The 22986-nt window shown below is 32.8% G+C and overlaps 2 protein-coding genes across 6 annotated transcripts; both read right to left on the bottom strand.

The window, feature by feature from the left end:
* Nucleotides 1-26: 26 nt before the first annotated feature.
* LOC111377207 (nuclear transcription factor Y subunit A-1-like) lies at nt 27-4407 on the bottom strand. Of its 2 annotated transcripts, none has more exons than XM_023000266.1 (5): nt 4267-4407; nt 3235-3514; nt 1242-1357; nt 1065-1130; nt 27-578 (listed from the first exon to the last, which is right to left on the bottom strand). In XM_023000266.1, the coding sequence occupies exons 2-5, from the start codon at nt 3488-3490 to the stop codon at nt 381-383; spliced, it is 636 nt and encodes a 211-aa protein (XP_022856034.1). In that variant the 5' UTR covers nt 3491-3514; nt 4267-4407; the 3' UTR covers nt 27-380. The 2 variants fall into 2 exon arrangements, with proteins under 2 accessions (XP_022856034.1, XP_022856033.1); XM_023000265.1 differs by having other exon boundaries at nt 3235-3541.
* An 8375-nt stretch (nt 4408-12782) lies between these two features.
* Nucleotides 12783-22047, bottom strand: LOC111377208 (armadillo repeat-containing protein 8-like). 4 transcript variants are annotated; one of them, XR_002699675.1, is made up of 10 exons: nt 21483-22044; nt 19666-20385; nt 18544-18639; nt 18377-18460; nt 16059-16293; nt 15814-15974; nt 14366-14644; nt 14132-14292; nt 13044-13142; nt 12783-12946 (listed from the first exon to the last, which is right to left on the bottom strand). XR_002699675.1 is itself a non-coding variant. In XM_023000267.1 (8 exons), the coding sequence occupies exons 1-8, from the start codon at nt 21852-21854 to the stop codon at nt 14215-14217; spliced, it is 2025 nt and encodes a 674-aa protein (XP_022856035.1). In that variant the 5' UTR covers nt 21855-22044; the 3' UTR covers nt 13635-14214. The 4 variants fall into 4 exon arrangements, 1 of the variants encoding a protein (XP_022856035.1); XR_002699676.1 differs by lacking the exons at nt 12783-12946; nt 13044-13142 and adding an exon at nt 13635-13992; XR_002699677.1 differs by lacking the exons at nt 12783-12946; nt 13044-13142 and having other exon boundaries at nt 13635-14292; nt 15729-15974; nt 21483-22047.
* Between the last annotated feature and the right edge of the window lie 939 nt (nt 22048-22986).

The raw sequence follows: 22986 nt of genomic DNA on the forward strand, positions 1-22986 counted from the left end.
GGGAAGAACTTGCATCAGTATCTCAATTTCAATTCAAAGGTGGGTTATTCACATTCCACGTTCTTCAACTATATGTCGGTGTTTTCTTTCGAACACTTCAGGCTTCCCAGATTAATTTTGCATCAAATGCCTAACACATGACCAATTTTGAGAAGAAATGAGGACTTTTGCACACACTGATCTATATTGAACCATATCATTTAAAAAATATCAAGTTGTTTGAGAAGGGACGCATTTATTTACATAAATTCAGTCTTCAATAACAATTACTTATCATAGAAAAACAGGAGAAGAACAAAGACATCATGAGACAAGCTCAAGTTCCTAATATATCCATTTCAACACTGAGAGAATCCACACAAGCAGAATATAGCCAGAGGCTAAAGTAGAAAGAAAACAATGGCAAAACCAACCTTTCGAGATTTTATTGCCTTGCTCTCGAGTTCCGCTTTAGCACGCAAATGCCTTCTCCTCAAAATTCCATGGTACTGCTTGGCGTTCACATAAACAGGCTCTTGTGCCATCTCAAGAGGCAAAGGTATTCTGGCTTGATGCACATCCAATAAATCAGGAGGAACCTGATCAAAACAATAGTTTATTAGCTTAAACATTTTTTTTTTTGGAACAAGTTTACGTGACAAATAACAAACTAATTGGAACAAACATTCCTAAAATGTCAAACAACAATGAGACAAGATTCAAAATCCTCCCAAAGAAAAACTAACAAAACAATAATATTGACTTGACTAACTCGAATCAGATTATAGAACAGCAATGTATTTATTGATCCATCAAAGTAAAAAAGGTAAACAGAGGAGAGAGAACACTGTCAAGTGACATACCATATTTCAAAGACATGCCAACCCGTTTATGAATGTTCCAATTTAGTCGTACAATGCGTCGTTTTTTGTAGTTTATTTTCAAAAGCTAAGAACTTGGAGTGCAAATTGCATTTGAACAGCTTCATACAAGAAAATTTAATATTCACACACCCTTCTCGGCCAGCTATTTAATTATCGAAAGAAAGACTCAGATTGAGAAATAAATTCACTTCTTGAACGCACCAAAGGCTGACCATAAGCTGCCATCATTCCTCCATGATATGGGTCACGCGGATTCGAAGCACAGGCCTGAAAAATAGTCACAAAACCATCATAAACTAAAATCATTTTCATTTCAAAACTTAATTAATATACTGAAATAATCTACAAACAACATATTTTTCGAGTCTATATCCTTACGATCGAGTGCCCAACAAACTCCTGATGTGGGGGCTGCACTAGGTTGTCGAAACTCCTTGGACGTATGGTCAAAGAACCATGTGGTAAATTAGGATCTTCCACTCCATAATTTCTATCTGATCTTGGAAAAAGATGTCATGAGTATTTAAAATTTTAAATTTCATAAGAAATGGAAGGACACAGAGTTTAAATACTTAATAAAAACTTTAGCAATTACATTGATATCAGTGAGCTTTAGCATTCTAAGTAGTATATTCAAATCATATTGGCATGTTCATTAAGGTGGAATACACAGTTTTGGACGACGCTGAAATAGAAAAAAAACTAAAGTATTATCTATTCAATCCTTCTAGACGTACTCCGAAAGTCATAATCACATGGCTCCAACATATAATCCATAATTGAAAGAAACCACTTTGGCATACTGCTGATTTTAATGAGAAATAGAATTTTCACCCTAACAGAAACACGCAAAACTTGCATCATCTCACCAAATCATTTGTTGAATCCCAGATTCCTACATTCCACACCCCTGTAGCTTGGATTTGACAAATCCACAGAAACCAACTTATCTTGATCTTCATTTTTTAAGACACTGGAGATTAATAGCAAGTACTTTATATGATAAAGCATGACACGATCAACCACGATGTCACAATGCTATACGGGAAAATAGGATGCTTATGTAATATACTTGCTGCATCTTAACGAACATACAGCTAGAGAACAGATATAGTACTAGAGAAAAGAGGATATGGTGTAAAAAACTTCCAAGTATTATGCAAATGCTCTAGCAAAATCATAGATTAATTGAGATCCTTATGTATAGTCCGGACGACTTGCCATTGACTAGACAATCATTTTAGGCAAAAGAGTAAAAAATACTTCAGAATTTGTCTTGATTGATTTTCTTTATTTCCTTTACATACTTTCTAGCTTACAATCAGGTAATTTTCAATTTTCATAATTCGGTAACTTCTAAATTTTTATCAAGGATGTTAAGCATAAACAGAAGTTGGTTTTTAGAATTATACATATGGAACTGAATTGATATCTAATTGCCTCTCTAAGATTCTCTCTTTCTCTTGTTCTTCTACTTCCCTCAGTATTTTTCTACTTCCCTCTCTTCTATTTCCGCATACCATGTTGCATCCCCAGCTATCAGTTTCAAATAAAAGGGCGTGTTTCATTTGTTCTAATTTTCACATGTATGTATTCAATACACATTTGAATCCATAAAGAATCCCAAATATTACTGTTTCTGAATGGATGTACACTTTAGACTGGCAAACAAATGTCATTCAGTCAACTCATAGCTTCCTACATGTAAAACTAATCATATAAGTTCAGCGCTCAGAGGACATGAAAACATAATCATTGCCCGATTCACAAGTTCTATAAGTCAGTTGAGTCCGGTCACAGAAACTTGAAAGCAATGTTGATAAATATAAAATTTAGCAAGGCCTGAGTTGCTGGTGACCAACTTTGATGCCACCCCTCGTGGAAAGATGCTCAACCAATCAATATCAAGCAGGCAATCTACAAGATATTTGATCGTATGGAGACAAATATATGATTCATCGTAACTCAATTTTTTGTTTCAAGATGATTGACTCTACTTTTTACATTAAATAAAAACTAATACAAACAATTCTACAAGGCCACCCCTTAAACACAGAACATTATACATCTCTTTGGCACCTTTTAAAACAGCATGTCTTGTTCAAAGTTAAAAATATAGCCATCACTTTCCAAAATGGTGCTGTTGATTTCAAAAAGAAAAGGACGTAAAGTCGAACAGTGTGTAGTAAGAAGTAGGACACTTCTAGATTGCATGTGGTTAAATCTATATCAAATTATAAAACTCCATTGATTTAATCTTTAAAATGAGACAAATATCATGAAAAAATATGTCAGCAACCAGAGATAGTTCTCAGAAATAAATTTAAAAATGAAGAACTTCTTCCTTAATGGTTATGGTTTAATCAGACACCTGGATGCGGAGGAATATTACAACGTGATTGTTTGGCCGCAGCAGCATCTCCATCATTCGTGCCATCCTCAGAGTGTGATTGGCCATCCATAGCTTGCTCCAATGACGTTGAATCTGATGCATTTCCTTGCATCATTACTGTTGGGAAGGAACTGTATCCAGTTTTTTTCCACCAAGGTTCGGAAAGTAATGTGGAATTTGAAACCTCATAAAAACTGGATTCTCTGAGGTTTGAATTCTTGGAATTGGAGTGCATGCTTCCCTGGTTTCTCTGAGGAACCTGTAAGTAACTTTATTTATGCCCTTTCTGATGAAACGGGACAAACAATGTCAGTCAAAAAGGAGAATTAAGAATAAAGAGCATTATCGTCAGATATGTTTTTTGCATCATCAACATTGTGCATTGGAACCAAAAAAATCACACAAGAATCAGTTGCTAAACACTGTTCAATTGAGTAATAGTAAGACCAGATAGTCTCAAAAATCACAATACTTCAAACTCTACTACTTCAGAGTTGCTTTGGACTTTCGTCGTGCTATTAAATTGTATAAACATAATTAAGTGCCTCCCGATTAAGATTCCAGTTTTCAATTGGTATCCAATTCGCGAATCATTGCTAAATCGTCCGGAAATTAACACAAACAGAAAAATTATCTAATCATTTTTCGCCATCTATTCAGTTCATTACTACATCTACCGGAAATTAACTCAAATAGGAGAAGTCATCTCTTCCTCTTACATTTCCAAGAATCAAGACAATAACTATCGAATCATATATATTTCTTACCAATTACAGGTAAAGCATTTAATTCTTGATTCTTCAAAAATTATTGACATTTCAACCTAAAGATACTTCTTATTCCAATCAAACGACGCCAAAAGTAGAACTTTTCATAATTAAGTCAAACATAAATCACACACAGCACCAATAAAAAATAAAAAAAATAAAAAAAAACATATCACGAATTCACTACATACATATAAATACTCACATGCAAATGAAGATATTCAGATTTTGTAAAACAATTTACCAGTTAAAGAAAAGTCTGATGCTGATAAAGAAACCCTTCAATTCTTAGGTATTACTATAACAGAGAATCGTATAGAGAGAGAGAGAAAATGAAAAGAGTAGCACTTGTGTCTGTATTGGAATTGGTAGTGATATAGGGGTGTGATACTATGTAAACTGCATTTTATAAAACTGCAGGAGAGGCATCCATGCTTAAAATCTTGGGGACATAGAATTTGGCTAAATTCTACTAAAATCACCCTATAAAACACCTAAAATTCATACCCCAAGTAATATTTGCAGTTTGCACCTACGTTTGACACAGTGACACCTGTGTTTGTGATGTCATTATTTTATTTTTCGGAATTATTTCTTGGTTTTGTGCACTATTGAGAAATTAACCCAAAATACGTATATATAATTTATTTATTTATTTTTGGACAGAATTGAATTTATTGTTGTTGGTTAATTTTAGGTTACAAGGAAATAGAATATGAAACTATAGTAGAACATGGAATTATTTTTAATTTGTTTTATAAGTATATTATTTTATTTTAGAAAAGATGTCTAACAATAATTAAATTCTAATTGCTTATTAATTTTCACTACTATAAGTGTTAAAGTCTGTAATTATTTTAATTTTTCATTGAAGTCTACAATAAAGCGACAATTTAACTGCAATAGTTTCAAAATATTTCAGTCCAAAGTTTCTATAAAATCTCTAAATTTTATTAAAAAAAGCGGGACACTATTTCAAGAAACATATTCTAATAAAGAATTTTAATTTTTGAAATGAAATAGAACTTTACGTCTAAAAAAAATTCGTGCAACCTTATTAATTAAAAAAAAAAAAGAAGAAGAAGAAGAAGACAATTTTCGGTATCAAATAAAATAATACATGAAAGATTAAATATATGATCAACAAGTTTTAAAAGGCGGGGTGATGTTATCAGTATTTCAATAGAATTGAAAAATGGGATTGACAGATTATAAGCCTACTTACACGCGCGAGAATCTTGGTACGCGTGGCTTTTTGTGGGCCCCGTAATCACGGTAGATTCCAAGCCACGTTGCTCGTTAGATTCAGACATTTTTCTTTATAAATAATAAAATATTTGAATTTGTACACTAAAAAAAATTAAAATTTTGTACATCATAATGAGGCAAGGTTATAATGCGATGGACCTCATGATGACCAATGCACCACTCTGTTGATTTACATTGACTTTCTAAATAATTTTTAAGTTGGTTTGACAAAATTATTTTTTTATTTACACAGACACACTAACATTATCTAATTATTTTTATTTATTTATAATTTAATTTTTTATAAACATTTTCCAAACATGTATAGGGGTGGATGTACTTTTCTCGAAATTGTTCGAATTGGACCAAAAAAACAAAATTAGTCGTCAAATTTTGATTGATTTGAATGGACAATTTTAACTAGATTCTCGATTCTAGCTATATAATCAAGTTTTTTAACCTCTTGATTAGGCCAAGTATTTAGTTATTTTATATGAATTTATATGGATTAACACATATTCGAAAATCAACATTTGCACAACAAGCAACACGTTAATAAGACAGATGTTTTAAGATGAAATCATCTTAATATTTACACTTGAAAAGTAAAGAAAAATACGAGTGGAATAAACTAGAACCAATCAATTATGGAACGTGTTTTAGCTACGATGAGAAGAATATTTTGTGAGTTGACGCAATCATCGTGGAGCATGCTTGTGAATTAGGTATCACTGCATGAACATATTGCATAGTTTGATAGAATCGTTTGATCCTAGTGCAGAATGCGTATTTACATTAAGTTCAATCGTTTTCTTATTTAAACCAAAATGTGTAGCCATCCCTAAAAACGATAGATAAAGAGCATGTTCGCTAAGCCAAAAAACAAGTTATCTACGTTAAGTGGAGAAAGATTTAATCTACGCGTGCATGTTTAGATAAATTTAGGAGAAAATTTATGCTTGGTAGAGGTGTAGCATTTAATAAGTAAATAAAAGGCCAGATGCTATCATGCTAATGATATATAATAGCTTTTCATAGTCAACCATTAGAAAAAGTAACTTCCTTTTCTACAATCACGAGGAATATTTTACTTTTGTATAAGTTTGTGGCTGGATGCTTAATAGTATTAGCACATAACTATAATTTCACATATTCGAAAATCAACATTTGCACAACAAGCAACACGTTAATAAGACAGATGTTTTAAGATGAAATCATCTTAATATTTACACTTGAAAAGTAAAGAAAAATACGAGTGGAATAAACTAGAACCAATCAATTATGGAACGTGTTTTAGCTACGATGAGAAGAATATTTTGTGAGTTGACGCAATCATCGTGGAGCATGCTTGTGAATTAGGTATCACTGCATGAACATATTGCATAGTTTGATAGAATCGTTTGATCCTAGTGCAGAATGCGTATTTACATTAAGTTCAATCGTTTTCTTATTTAAACCAAAATGTGTAGCCATCCCTAAAAACGATAGATAAAGAGCATGTTCGCTAAGCCAAAAAACAAGTTATCTACGTTAAGTGGAGAAAGATTTAATCTACGCGTGCATGTTTAGATAAATTTAGGAGAAAATTTATGCTTGGTAGAGGTGTAGCATTTAATAAGTAAATAAAAGGCCAGATGCTATCATGCTAATGATATATAATAGCTTTTCATAGTCAACCATTAGAAAAAGTAACTTTCTTTTCTACAATCACGAGGAATATTTTACTTTTGTATAAGTTTGTGGCTGGATGCTTAATAGTATTAGCACATAACTATAATTTATAACATTGTCTTTTCTAGTAATAAATAAAATGTTTATTTATTTTGAATTAGTTATTCATTGCATATTTGAGTAGCTTCTAAAGTCAACCGATCGCATTATAATAATAATGTTATGTAATCGTGCAGAAGCATGGAAGATACATATATATTTTGATTGATAGTGATTTGTTATAGATCGATTCATAGAGGTTGACACTTTATCTGTGTCGTAGGGTCTTAAATTTGGGAATGCGGTTTATTTTAACCATGGGCATTGTACGTTTAGGAGGAATGATGCTGATTCACCTGAAATTTTATTGAATGAACCAAGTAAAGTGTGAATTAATTTATAGCAGATTGTGCTATAGAAATTAATATGTAATTGTCTTATGGATTATCTAAATTTGTTAAAGGATAATGGTTTCTATGAGAGCATTCAGTTAAAATATAACGTTGGTAACAATTGAAGTAGAGAGCATGTATTCATGTTCGAATCTATCACCTTATTGGATATGTAAATGAATCCCTTTGAGAGGGTCTATTTAATTAGAGTTTCAAAATATTTATATAATTAAATAATTTAGGTATATTCAATCTCGTCTCTTCGAGACTCTATAAAAATTTTGGTGTATTCAATATAACTTTTTATAAAGTTTTTAAGAGTCCTGAGTTAATAAATTGAGATTATAAAAGTCACGAGGTATTTAAAATGACATTAACTTTTAGTGATCTTTATTAAATCGTTGAAGTATTAACTTTTAAATATAAACTACATATACAAGATCTTACTAAAAATTTATCATTCACCCCAAAAATTTTGGAAGACTTTCACCAATGAAAAAGAAAAAAAAAAATCTTTCAATCTATAATATTTTTCTTATTTCTATATTTCTTTTTCCTCTTTCATTTTATGACCTTAGAGCCACGATATTAAAAATCAATATTTTTATCTCTTCAAAATACTATTATTATTATTATTATTCTCTTTTTAAAAATTTCATTTCTCTTTTTCTTTCTCTTCTTTTTCTTCATTATCTCATTATCAATAAAAAAATCAATTTCTAAATTAAAATTCTTATAGGATTTTTCTCTCTCCTTTTCATTTTTTTTTCTCAAATTTCTCATGAAAATGATCAACTTTTTAATTAAAATTTCGTAATAAAAATAGATTAATTTGTAATTAGATTCCTTTCAATCTATAATATTTTTCTTATTTCTATATTTCTTTTTCCTCTTTCATTTTATGACCTTAGAGCCACGATATTAAAAATCAATATTTTTATCTCTTCAAAATACTATTATTATTATTATTCTCTTTTTAAAATTTTCATTTCTCTTTTTCTTTCTCTTCTTTTTCTTCATTATCTCATTATCAATAAAAAAATCAATTTCTAAATTAAAATTCTTATAGGATTTTTCTCTCTCCTTTTCATTTTTTTTCTCAAATTTCTCATGAAAATGATCAACTTTTTAATTAAAATTTCGTAATAAAAATAGATTAATTTGTAATTAGATTATATATTGATTGCTTGTTTAATTTAATAATTTCCTACATGTTGGAACATATTAATAAATACTGAACATTAAAGATTTTTTTCATCAATGTGTATTGAAATGTTATATATATTTTTTAATAATTTATTTTTCTGATTGAGGTGACTAATATTTTTTACCTTCTCTTCAGAGATTATTATTGACATGAAAAATTTCTACTGTGTTCGAAATTACTTGGTCATACATATTTTATTTAATGAAAGTTTGTCAGAGTTAAATGAATTATATAGAATTTTATCTATTCCACACGTTTAACTAAGATTTAAAAAATTTGAAAGTCTTTAAAGGAAAGTTTCAAGAAATCTAGGAAACAATTTCATTGATTATGTGAAAAGTCTGTAAAAGTCAATAAAAATTTATTAATATTACAAAAGTCATTCACTTAAAAAAGTCTTCAAAACTCCAAATTGAATACTCTCTCCTAAGGTTGCAATTTTTTTTAAACTTATTTTCGGCAAATAAAGAGGAAAAAAATGGAGACCCGGGTCAACATGACCATGACTCTCAATCCTTTGAGGTCTATTTTGACCAAAACACGCTTTTTGATGAAAACCATATTGATTGGGAACGTATTGTGACTATGTTCTCGAAGAAGAATGTGATGGCTTACCCAAGAACAAAGTGGACGATGAACTTAAGGTTCAACATCATAAGCGGTGAGGGCAACAAGCTTGCTTGTTGCTACATATTGAGCACCACATTGAGACCTCATATGATATCATGCAGAGCTTTAAGAACATGTTCAATCACAAGGCAGGAAAGGAAGGTACAAGGCCTTCCACACTCTACATAATAAGCGGATGAAACTTAGGATGCCAATTAAAATTCGTATAATGAAAATGATTGTATTGTTTATGAAAAATGGAGGTTTTAGGAGCTGACATTGACATTGAAACTCAACTAGACGTGATGTTAAACTATTTAAGTGGTGTGTTTGCTAACATCATAGGGATGTCAATGAGCCAAGCTGAGCCACCTCGCGAGCTAAAATTTCCGGCTCGAGCTTTTTTTTTTTTTTTTTTTGACCGAGCTGACTCGACCAAAAGCTCGGCCAAAAAATTAAGGCTCTACCCAAGCTTTCGGCTCGATTTTCTGAAATTTATTATTATTATTATTTATTTCCTCTCTTAGCTACCTGTTTAGCAGCTAACCGGCAGCTTCAAAATAGCTGCCAAACAAGCAGCAGATTTTTCCTTTCTGGTTTTTTTTTTTCGGGCCAGATATGTCACATCAATCTTTCCTAAAGATACAGAAATAATCTTGACTAAAAGATGCATTTGTGGAACTGGCGGGGGAGGTGTCTCTCATCCTCATCGCAGTATAATGCCTCGACCACATTATGCTTTGAAAGAGACGCCTTGGACATATAACACCTCGGAATGTATCACCTTTGGCACCTTGCACCGCGGACACGCTGTTACGCCGTTTTTGGATGTGTCTCTCGCTTACGCGCTTTGGCCGACGACTGAGGCGAGGTGTTATATGAGGGGCGTATCAATAACAACTACCGTAAGACTGACCACACCATAGTGTGATTTCAAGGACGTGACCTGTAGTTGATTTATTTTGGTGTCGCGGCCAATTGAAAAACAACGAGGCGTAAGTGTGAGATCATAAGGTGAAGCCGCCCCCAGGGCACATCTTCAAGTGGTAAAAGAGGAGGGTGGAGAAATCCAGCTTTGCTTGAGGCTGTCGCGTCAAGGGTTCGAATCCTAAAATATGGATTTGGCTCTTGGGTAAGTGCAAGTGTATAAGCAGCCTTCCACTCTATACCCTTGGAGGCATAACCTACGATTTACCTCCCTCACGATACTTTAGGGCAGGGGCGGTGGAAGACCCTTAAGGTTGGGGTTCAACCTTTTTTTTTTTTTTTTTGAGATCATAAGGTGAAGCCATGTGGAGAAAAGTAGAGAAGGTGGAGTGAAATTATGGTACCTCGTCAACTCATGGTCTGAATTGAAGAAGACAGGTGGAGACGTGTTCTATGACCATCTCCAACCTTAAATTAAAATTTGAATTTTATTATCATGTTACACTAGAGCTTGAACCAAACTCATCTTCAACCATTATGCCAAAATTTACATCAAATAAATAGTATTTAATCATTACTTTTTTTATTCTTAATAATTTATTTATTTGAAAAATTATTTTTACTTATTTTACAATCACATAAATTATTAAATAAATAATGATGTTAAATTAATAAAAATATTAAATTCATTAACTATTATTTTTTACGTTATTAAATTTTTTTTATAAATGGACTTTGCACCATACCTTTACCTAGTCCAGTCTCTCTTAAGTAAAGCTACTTGCCACTCTCCGCAGGGGAAGTTATTTTTTGTTTGATATGCCCCATACAATCTTGTCACTCTTTAGGGAAAATGACCTCCGAGAGTTTTTCATCAAAATGGTGCAAAGTTTGGTATTTTGGTATATCCGCCCTAAAATCTCATCATCCAATTACTTTTGTTGATGTATGATGTGGGTTCAATTTCACATTTGGACATATATTCAAGTTAAAAATAGTTTAGGCTCCATTTTAATGAATTTTTTAGAAAAATATATTTTAAAATAGTGATTTTTTAGAAGAAAATGTGGTTTGGAAAGAAGTAATTTTTTTGAATTTATGTGTAATATTATTTTACTAAAAAATGTATGATTGAAAGAAGAAATAGAGAAATGCATTAAATTAAAATTGAGCCCAAACAAGAATTTAATCATCACTTAAACAACACAATTTATAATTAGGCCATGTTTGATAGCACTATATTTCCCATGGAAAAATGGAATTGAAATTCCAACTTTTACTTTCTAGCTATTTGATAGCATATTTTTTCCATAGAATTTGGCTTTTTTGGAAGCTACAATTTTCTTTATTTTGCTTGATTTCTAGGGTACTGTTACGTTTTTTATTTTTTTTATTTTTTTGACAATGAAAATAAATTTTATCCCTAATTGTAAAAAAATATTTTCTTTTAATTGACAATTTTCATATAAAATAAAGCCAAATGAACACTAAAAGATAGATTTTTTTTTGCAATGAAAATAAATTTTATCCCCAATATCAATAAATTTTATGCCTTAATCAACAATTTTCATGTAAAATAAATCCAAACGAACACCAAAGAAACTTTTATTTCAACATCTTCCATTTGAAAAATTATACCAATCAAATACAATAATTGATAATTCCCAGTAAAACAATTTCTAAATAATTCAATTCCCTGAATTCGTTTTCTTTCCATTCAAACTTTATCTTTGCAATCAAACGTACCCTTAGTTCAAGATATCGATCCATCATCCTTGGCTTGACAGAATTCATATTTTCGTCAATTGGAAACTAGAGTCGAACACTCATCTATTTCGCCAATTCAAGATCTTGTCTTTACGAGATCATCTTCATAGAAGTAATAAAATAAAATAAAATAAAATTCCATGAAAAATTACTCTTATCAGTTTTGAGGACCAAAAGACTGTAGGGAATATTCTGTCTTGTTTTATGCACCACCAAATTGATCCACAGTTATTTTGGACCTCGAAAATTATTCTGGTAATGAAATAAGCCAAGAAAATAGCAAATATTTTTCCACACATCTGGTCAAATTTCAACCACCTTTTGGTCCCAGTGCATGAATCTCTGAACTTCCACAATTAAATGAAAGTCTTTTAAATTTATGGGTACAACCCTGCTCGTACTATTTGGCATTCTTTACTAGGGGGCCTCATTTTGGGATGTGATTGGTGTACATTATGAACACCATAATGTTCGGCACCCCTCCAATAGGAGGAGGTTCTATGTGTGCATTATGGACACCATTATGGCTTCCATGGTGAACACCAAGAATTTTCCCCTCATTTTACACTACTTTTGGAAACATCTTCAGAGATAAAAATTTACTTAAAAGTAAATTAAACTTGCATATAAGCTCAGCCAGGATTAAAATGCTCACTAATTAAAGGGGATACAAATGGAGTAGCTCATGTTCTCACAAAGCGTGCTTTATAGATCTCCAAATTTCATTGCAAGTCATTTGATATATCTAAATAAAATGATCTTCATTGTTAAGGGAGAAAAAAAAAAGAAAAAAAAGTCTTCTTGTATCGATTTAAACTTCTACAATTGTTGATACATGTTTTATGAATTGAGTTTGACTTCATAACATCTTATTGTAATATTGTTGAAGATTAGTAAAGTGTTTGACATTTTGAAATAGACATGTAAATTGACAATGTCATGCATATGTTTCGTAAATCAGTTCAGTATACCAAACATGCACTGATGAAATTTTGAATGACTGGTCCATAAGATCGTATGTAATGCAAATGTTCTATTTCAGTGTCTCCGTGCGTTCCTCGCTCCTGTTCAACATTAAGTTAGCGAGTGATACAAAATGAGCTTTTGTTGACCAATCTGTCTTTAGTAGAGAAATTAACTATATTGATGTTTGCTACTCACTTTTCTTGTGTTTGAGCTTGCAATGAAATTGATTTTCCACGTATAAAGCTGTAAGGACTAGAGCTTGAACCACCTTCACAAGATGAATCCTCCTCAATCCTGGTGGTTCCACAAGTTAGTCTAATTCCATCATTTTTCTTTTCTTCAAAGATCAGTGAATTTCACCCCCCGAATAAATCTGATTCCACCCTGATTATATTGTTGCTCGGGTCTTACCAGTCTAATTACATGTAAATTTGGTGGGTTGAGACGAGCATTTCTTAACTATTACAAGCATGTTGGGACATGCAAGAAACAAAAGAAGGAAAATGGTACATTAAAGAAACAGAAAAATAAAGACAAACATCACTCTCCCCACTAATCGAAGAGCGGCAAGATGAATCCTCCTCAATCTTGGTGGTTCCACAAGTTAGTCTAATTCCATCATTTTTCTTTTCTTCAAAGAAGATCAGTGAATTTCACCCCTCGAATAAATCTGATTCCACCCTGATTATATTGTTGCTCGGGTCTTACCAGTCTAATTACATGTAAATTTGGTGGGTTGAGACGAGCATTTCTTAACCATTACGAGCATGTTGGGACATGGCAAGAAACAAAAGAAGGAAAATGGTACATTAAAGAAACAGAAAAATAAAGACAAACATCACTCTCCCCACTAATCGAAGAGCGAAAACATGGATCCAAAACAAAAAGATCAGAAATTAATACGATTACACCTGAAAATGAACATGATGATGAAGCTAATTCGACTTATGAAGAGCTCGAGGAAAGATGAATAGCCTTTCAGAAGTACAGAAAAGGGAAATGACCAACACAGCGTGCAGATTATGATTCAACATATTGGCTTCAAAGAACACCGAACGATGATTACATGTTGACATTCCGATAAATTTGCTCTAGTAACCTTCAATCTTAAAAATGCAGCAACTACTAAAACATACACCATGCCCTTATTTACAAAAATAAAATAAAATAAATAAAATAAAAATTGCATATGCATGAATTTGTGGGAAGTGATCATTCAAGTAAAAATAAAAAAAAAATAAAAAATAGCGCTCATCTGGACAATTGAGCCGTAATGAACTCACCTAAAACTTGATGGAGGCATCCCATGTTCTGATATGCCCTCGCGGAAAATCACAAGCACTATCTTGCACCAGAATCTCGGTCATCAACATGTGAAAACAAATTTTCCCATTGAAGGATCCACAAACATCATTGATTGTCCAAGAGCTGTTTTTGCTCGAAGCTGCCAGAGAAGAAAACTTTTAGCTAATAAACATTTTGGATTTAAATACCAACCAGGACAATATTGTAATGACCTTCACGTCCAGGCATGGATCATTGGCCATATTCTTTAGTTGAGAAACTATGCCAGCTCTCTGCAGTTTCATAACCCGACTATTTGCACCTGGACTGCTTGTCAAAGTGAGATTTACAAGAGCCCACACAGAAGCTGTTCGTAATCGGCTGTCAGTACTCTGCATAAACTTAATCAAAATTGTTTGTGTATCACTGCCTGCATGTGGAAAAAGTAGGTTCATGACTGCTTCCTTGTGGAATTCATTTCCAGAAGCCACGTTGTTGAGGACGTACATTCCCTAGAAAAACATGCAAGTGGTAAGTTGTTTGAAATATCTAAATCTACCAAACATGTGATGTAGAAAGCCCTACACTATTTACTTCATCAGAATTCTGTATTATCAGAGTGGGAGTGACATAAGATCCTCTTTTCCTCATTTTTTTCAAGTCATTTAGCATATGTAAGCATATTATTATAAATAACCAAGTTCCAGCAAACAGGTGCAGTACCAATATATATGTACTTGTTACTAATGTAAAGAAAGATTATTTGACATGAAAAAGGCAAAAGCTGTCCTATTTTGATATGCACGAGACAGTATTAAGAAGTCACTAACTCATAGCCTTCAATTTAATTTGTAATCAATATTGTGTAAGACGAATGCAGTTCATCAACTCAAATAATGATGCTTGCTTTTCTTTAACTATTCACTGAAGTGGATGTCTCGTGTGAATTAGTATAACCCACTAGAAAATGAAAGGCACATTCTTCCTTTATCCTTCATTCTTATGTTGCCTTTACTTGAATAATGCTCACAACTAAGTTTGAGGTTCAGGTCATTACAAGTGATGGTAAGGATTATTAGCTGAAGATGCTCTGCTTCTAGCTTCAAAACACTGTTGATAATTGGGATTGCTAGAGTTCATGACTTAAGATATACAAAGGCTACTGAAAATTGTCCGTAAAAATGAGTTTGGTGACAGTGCACTTGAGCCCCATGAGATCGCTCAGGAGAGGAAGATTAGAGGATATTTGATTTCCCATCCTTGTGGAAAGCAAAAGAAGATACTTTGGGTTTTAATTTTATAAAGCTCAAAAGACAAGGGATACTTCGCAAGGTAAAGAGGAGCAGCCTTACCTTGCTTCATAGAAATGGAACACACTTGACCAAGAGTGTTTCCATTATCAAACAACAAAGCTCACATATTTCAATTTAATGCTCATTTACTTGTTAATTTTTTGTTCTCTATTAAATTATGAGATTATTTTATTTATGGAGGACTAGAAGTTGCGGTCATAAGAACTGTCAAAAATAAATAAAAAAATAAAAAAAGGGAAGCAGTTGGGGTCATGAGATACTGCACTACAGGTTGTTAACATACTTTTAAATACAGCAGTCCACTTGCTCACATAAAGTACGTCTTTTTTAAGCAGAGATTCAAGTCCGAACACGAAAGCACTTCTTACTTGAATCAGAACTTCAACTTTTGAAGCGCTCTGCAGTTGTCTTCCAATAGCATTCAGCAGAAGGCCCTCCTCAGAAAAGACATACTCAACAGAGTCTATGGCACCATCAACCAGATTTCGAACAAGAGCCAAAGCCTGCTCTTGGACAGAAGTTTCAGGGTCTGAGAAAGAATAAAGTTGCAGATGGTGAATAGAGTATCATATGAGTGCTGCATTTTTATGACAATAATATGCTCAACATTTACCACAGATAAGGCTTATTAATATAGATGGCGATAGTTCCAAGAGAATTTCTTCTTTACACATGCTGTTTACAAGGAAAATCAGGTTCTTTAAAGCCCACATGGCATTAAACCTAATGGTTGGATCCATTGACTTCAATAGCTGAACAAGCTGTTTCACGCCTCCACAATGAATGAATGTCGACTTGTGCTCAGTAAAATCAACCACAATGTTGCTGATAGCACCCAATGCTGCGATCTGAAGAGTAACGGTTTAATTAAGAATATTCAGTAAACCAAAAACAAAAAATACGATTGCAATGGAGAAAATTTGTTAAAAAATTATTAAAATGCAGAAAATTCTCCATGAGCATTGTAGAAAAGTGGATCTAATAAAGATAAATGAATATGTCATGCAATGCAACAAATCGAAATCTCATAAGTACGTGATCTACATCAGCAGAAAAATGTTGGAGTGCACTTCTCTCTCAGGTTTCCATTCCGACTGGAAACTCAAAGTTCTCTATTGGGAACGCATTTCAAAATATAGAAGATGGACATACTGAAATACAAACAATGCCTGCGAGATTTTTGTGATTGTAGTTTTAAAGCAAATAGTTCGGCAAGGATGCTATTAAGTGATCTTTTAATTATAATTATTATAAGATTTTCTTTTTTATACAAAATAAATATTAGCGAGTACAAATAGTAAATCGAGGTACCTTCTATTTTATAACAACTTTCAATTTTCCCTCTATTTTTGTGCATTTAGTAGGCCTAGTATTTCTGGCAATTGCAATGGCTTCTTTATGTCTTCTTGTTCCAAAAAAGGGGATTGTTTAGATCTGATCCCCTTTTTTTTCCCAAAAACACTTGTAGCATAATATAGATATCTATTTCGAAAATCATTGTCTAACGTGTAATTTCTGCTGAACATAAAGGAAAAAGATCTTATGCCTGCAGAAAAGGATCTATGAGTAAATGAATTCTAGCTAGTTTCAAATAGATCAAGATCCCAGGACGGCTAAAATGTAAAGTTAGTGGATCTATAGGTATATCAGTATGTATAGTGAGCTCATATGAAGGGTATGTTATTATATAAGTATATGACATAATTTAGTAAATGGAACATTTTTTAAGAAAATTATGTGGGGGAGATTTTGAAGAAACTGTTGTATTGTGAAATACTGTCCGTTTTCAGATTTTTTCCAGCTAAATTTCTAGGCCGTCCTTGTTTACAATTAATAAACAAGCAGAAAATGCATTTAGGATATTAATGCGCAGATCTATTTTATACATAATATACTTATTACGTATGCTGAAAATTTTTGTTAAGTATCTTTGTATGGTTGTCTAATAGTATATGGTATACATCTTATCAAATCTCACTATAATGATGCACTCTTATCATGCATCAGTGGCTAATAATTTCAAATGCATGCAGCACCAATAAAAGAATGGTAAGACTCAATATTCTTAATAGATGATACTAACCACTCAATTGAATAGTTAATAATTTCTTTATACTAATTAATCAGGAGAAGCTACAGAAGAAATGGCAATCAACAGATCCATGATTGGACTGAGCTCCATAACACAAAACTTATAAAGGATATTTTTGACATATAACAGTTAACCTTCAGTTAGTTTACTCCTTAACTAGCCAAGTAACATGAATTTTATGTCAATCATATTAATTCTTATATAAACAGAGATTTGGGTTAGAGCAAAAGTGAACCTACAGACTCAATAATATTTTCACATTTAAAATAGTTACATGTGTATTTATAAGCTGCTTCCAGCAGGGATTGAGACGACATCGCCCTTACACTTTCCCCAGTGATCCACTAAACTGCAAACATTAATATTCCCATCTTTTGCTCCCCCAGAACCATGCAATATTTGCACTGAGCTCACCAACAAATTCAGAATCACAGGTCGTCCATGACAAGATCATGAATTTCATATCAACCAACCCACATCAAGATATATTAAGCTTATTTCTACATCTTAAAGATTTCATGATTTCATCCCATCAGAATATGATATACCAACTAGATTGAGGGTGTATGTCTAGTAAGGTGTTTATAAGCAGGGTTAAATGATTGGTGAAGAAGTGTAGTATTTGTGGGTTTACGAAATTTGTGGATAAAAAATGGTTTAACAAAAAGTATTTTTTGACAGGTGTTTGTAAACTCCTTGAAACAATGAGTCAAGATGCCAAATATAGGCTGAATAAACTGGGGTAAAAAATGCAGGCAAGACAAAAATTGCCTTGCATCAAAGCCAAACTACAGATATAGTTAACGGGAAGTCAATAAAAAAAATGAAACAAGGTATACCTGGACAGAAGTACAAGTGTCATGTAATAGCTGAACCAAGGGTACGATGACAACTTCATTCATAAAATGACCTGCACTCAAATTCTGAATCATATTTTATTAGCAGAGAGCACCAGAGATTATATGAGCCTCAGAAATCTTTTGCTTCAACATCATGTATCACGAACCTTGACAGAGCGAGAAATGTTTTTCAAGCAAATGCAAGCTGCAGTGCGTACTTCAGGACTATCATGAGTCAGCACATCTGTTAAAAAATTGAATGCCTGCATTCGAAAGTACAAATAGCACTTAAAAACCTTATTGACCATATGGCAAACATAGAACTACGAGAGTCAACATATTAACTTTGACTTCAAAAGGCAGATATAGATTAAATTCTCAGAAATCATCAAGAGAATATGCCCCTTTTTCATGAGGCTTATACTTTTTTTTAATCTCAACCCTGCAACAACAATCCACCCTTGCTCCCTTGAGAAACACACACAATGATGCAAGGATTATATGGTAAAGTGGAAGAATATAATCTCTGTTCGGAAAACTTAAAAATAAATTTATAAATAGTCAAACTTCATTTTCACAGTGACACAATGATTATAAAGTAAAGTGGAAAGAATATAATCTCTATTTGGAAAACTTATAAATCAATTTATAAATAGTCAAACTTCATTTTCAACCATTCGACTCACAAGTACTATCTACTTTTCCACAGCTCTTTTATTTATAAATTAAACCGGTTATAAATTCTTCCTAAAGGCAGAATAATGATAATATTTTTCAGTTAATTTGTATAAAGAAAGATAACAAGACTTTGAAGTAAATTTGTGCATGAACCCTCATATTTATTATATGAACATGGAAATTAACAGAATAGGAAAAGAATCTATTTCTTATCCTTATCTTACAGGAATGACCGCCTAAGAAAATCTAAAGAATCAAGTTAGGACTCAAATTAGCTTCCTATTCAGAGGAACATAGTATAGGTAACCAAGAATTATGGGGCTTGGAGATGAAAACAATGTAGATAGGTATCTCACGTGTGGTTTCTTCATCTTAAAGAAATTTATTCAGTTTAGTTCTTTTTCATAGCTAGTGGTGCATTAAACCAATATTTGAAAACAATGTTGGCTGGAAATAAATGACTTTCCCAACATATTAGTCTTTCTCTAGTCGCAACTGTGAATTGATTGAAAACTGTTTGTTAATTCAAAAAATTGATCAAGTCTAAAGAAGTGTGTATGCATAACAACCGTATGGAACTTATGCATAACAAGGTTATCGGTATAACCAACCTTTAAAGAGAGGAATCTGTCCCTGCAGCATTCCAACTTTGAACACAAGTCAGCCAATGCTAGAAATATCCCCTGTAGGCTTTTGGCTTGTAACGAACCTTTCTCTAAGTGGTTGCATAATTTATCAACAATATTGGAGTCAAATGCTATTTTTTGTAGATCCTCTTTTTCTGCAATTAAACTAGATAAAACAAAGGGAGCTTCATCTCCAACTTGACCAGGATCATCAATAAGCTCGAGCAATATTAGTATCAGTTTAGTCTTGATTCCTGCATCTTGAAGATAACACGTAGAAGCATTTCTTATAAGGATCAAACACATACAGGCTAGCAATCTCGTCTGAGGATACCTGTCCTTTGTCAATTCAGTCACAACATTCAGTGCTCTTCCATTTACTGGTCCCATAAACTTTGAAACTACTACTGGATTTTCCTTAATTATAGCTCCAAGAGATTCTAAACTAGCATCCCTCTGAATTAAAGAACCTCCAAGAAGACTAATAAGCTTCTTTATAACTCCAGCTTCACTCAATGTCTCCTGCTCCAAACTTGTGTGGCATGAATGGGTGATGATACTTGCACCAAGTCCTGTAACATTCTCATTTTTGCTGTTCAATAGTGAAAGGAGGAAATCCATATTTTTCTCTAGAAGAAAATTATACTTTGGAGCCAATTTTGACTGATAAATCAATTTAAGGGAGCGAGCACAGGCATCCACAATCTGCAAGAAAATGGTTTCAATTTTATGAGACCTGAGAAAAGCTTGACTGTATTCCCAAATAGGATTAGTATAGATTCAGAGTGAACAAATTTGACAGTATAACAAAGAAGCTGAAGTAGAAATTTGAATTGGCTTGTCTACGCAATATTGATCCACAAGTTTCATTTACACTTCCTCTTCTTTCTTTTTCTTTTCTTTTATGATATAAATCACACAGAACTGACCTACCATTTGAATTTATAAATCTAAGCAACCATGAAGTGAACTGTTCAATATTAATGTAGCTTAATTTCCCACATCACTCTAAAATTACATATAGATTCACAAATGATACAAATGGAATCCCACTTACTCAAGTCATTACTCACAAAAAAATTCAACTTGAACACATGGTGAAAAATCAACTCATCATAAACTACTGCAAATTCGTAACTAGTTTGCCCTCATCGTCCAGTAATTTAATTATTTGACTAAACAAATTCTAACAACAACTAAAATTTGATTGCATAAGCACCATCATTTATAAGCTGATAAAAAATTAGATTATTGTCTCGTCACATACAGCGAAAAATAATTCCCATATCAATTAACTAATATCCATTTCCCAACTCCGTAGAGAAATTAAAGACTGCGAAATTGAACTCAAGCTCTTTATTATATTGACCACCTAATCCAACCACCACGTAAGCAAAACTCCTTTATTATATATAGATTCACAATAAACTCAATTTCCCTTGGTATAACAAAATTTTAGTGTCATGTTTCATAAAATCAAACAGAAAATATACAAATAGACTGACAACACTTTAACCATAAGAAAACCACACTTTTGTAACCTAGTATCAAAAACTAACTCAAATTTTCAATTTTGTCGAGAAAGGAAAAAGAAATCAAATTCAGAATAACTACATTCAAGCAAATCTTTGTTAATCAATACAAGTTTCCTATTAATTAGGTTTTTCCAAATTGTTTAAGAATTTGTTTTCATTACCGAATGATGCGTGTTATAAAACAACTTCTTCATTACCTAATAAATTAATTGACTCAAATTTTCTAATTTTTCAGAACATAGAAAAATAGAAATAGGGGAACAATACCTTCTCGTTCGGATGAGATACGAGACCAAACAATAGAGGAAATGCGCCGGCATCCAAAACGGCATTAACTCCGGCATCTAGCCCACATGCAAAGCTACCGATTGCCGCAGCAGACTGAATTATAACAGGTTCATTGAACTCCAAATTTCCACCGTTCTCGGCGACGGCGGAAGAGAGAATCGAGACTAGGGAGGGGACGGCACCAAGCTTCAAAAAGGCAATCTTTTTGGTCCGATTTCCAATTATTTGGTTCTTGAGCTCTCTTAGGGCTTTGAGCTTGGCCTCACAGGGTATGTGGACGGAATTTAGCCGTCCGATCAAGTCCTCGGAACGGGTAGGATAATTTGACGGTGGTGGTGCTGATGTGGGCATGGTGGTTGGTGGCGGATGGCGTTATTTCATAAGCGTGGCGGCCCACAAATCGAGAGAATGGGAAATCTTCTGCACAAATAGTGTTCGGAAAGGTGGGATGGAGTTGGACGACGACGATTGAAGTTACCGTTTGAATGATTGGATGGTTGAAATTCCCGTTTGTTTTTCCGTTTTGTGTCTCATACGTTAAAAGAAAATTTGTTTCCAAAAAAGAAAAAGTTAAGTTCAAAATTAGCCCGTTCGAAATCAATTTGCTCACAAACATATTTTTTATTACTAGTCGTTATCACGTGCGTTGCACGAATTTTATATTTATAGTACTTTTATTATTGTATAAATTTTAGTTTTTTGAAAAAATTTTGAAGCAATATCTAAAAATATTTTCAAGATATAAAAAATTATTGTAAATTATTTTTATAATTGCATAGAAGTATGTTATTTAGAAAAAATATACTAGTATATTTCATGCTTGAATAAAAAATATATAAACTATTTTGCTTGTATTCTTTGATAGTGTTGATATGATTGAATTGAATATGAAAATTATATTTCTAAATTTTGTGTAATTCAATATTGTAAAATTGAAAAAAAAAACTCTACGGAGAAAGTTGAACCAAGTACGAAGTAAAAATAAAAAAAGTTGCAAAGAGAAAAAAAACCTCTCCGCACAGTGCAGAGAGAGTTGAATCATGTGCGGAGAGTTGGCAAACTCTTCGCACGGTGCGGAGTAAAAAAAAACTCTTCGCACAATGTAGAGAGATGACAAACCAACTCTTCACACGTTACGGAGAGCAAAAAAACTCTTCGCACTGTGCGGAGAGAGTTAATCTTTTTGCATAGTGCGGAGAGTTGGTCCGCACCATGGCAAAACTCTCCACTCAGTGCGTAGAGAGTTGAACCATGTGCGGAGTAAAAAAAGTGTGGAGAGAGAATAAATCTCCGCACAGTGCGAAAAAAGTTGAACCATGTATGGGGATTTTGCAAACTCTTTGCACAGTGCGGAGCAAAAAAAAAAAACTCTCCGCACAGTGCGAAGAAATGACAAACCAACTCTCCGCATAGTACATAGAGGAAAATACTCTTTGCACAGTACGGAAAGTTGTTTTCAAATTTCTTAATTACAAGTCAAATT

This window comes from Olea europaea, unplaced genomic scaffold (genome assembly GCF_002742605.1).
Source record: "Olea europaea var. sylvestris unplaced genomic scaffold, O_europaea_v1 scaffold1622, whole genome shotgun sequence".
Lineage (NCBI taxonomy): Eukaryota > Viridiplantae > Streptophyta > Magnoliopsida > Lamiales > Oleaceae > Olea > Olea europaea.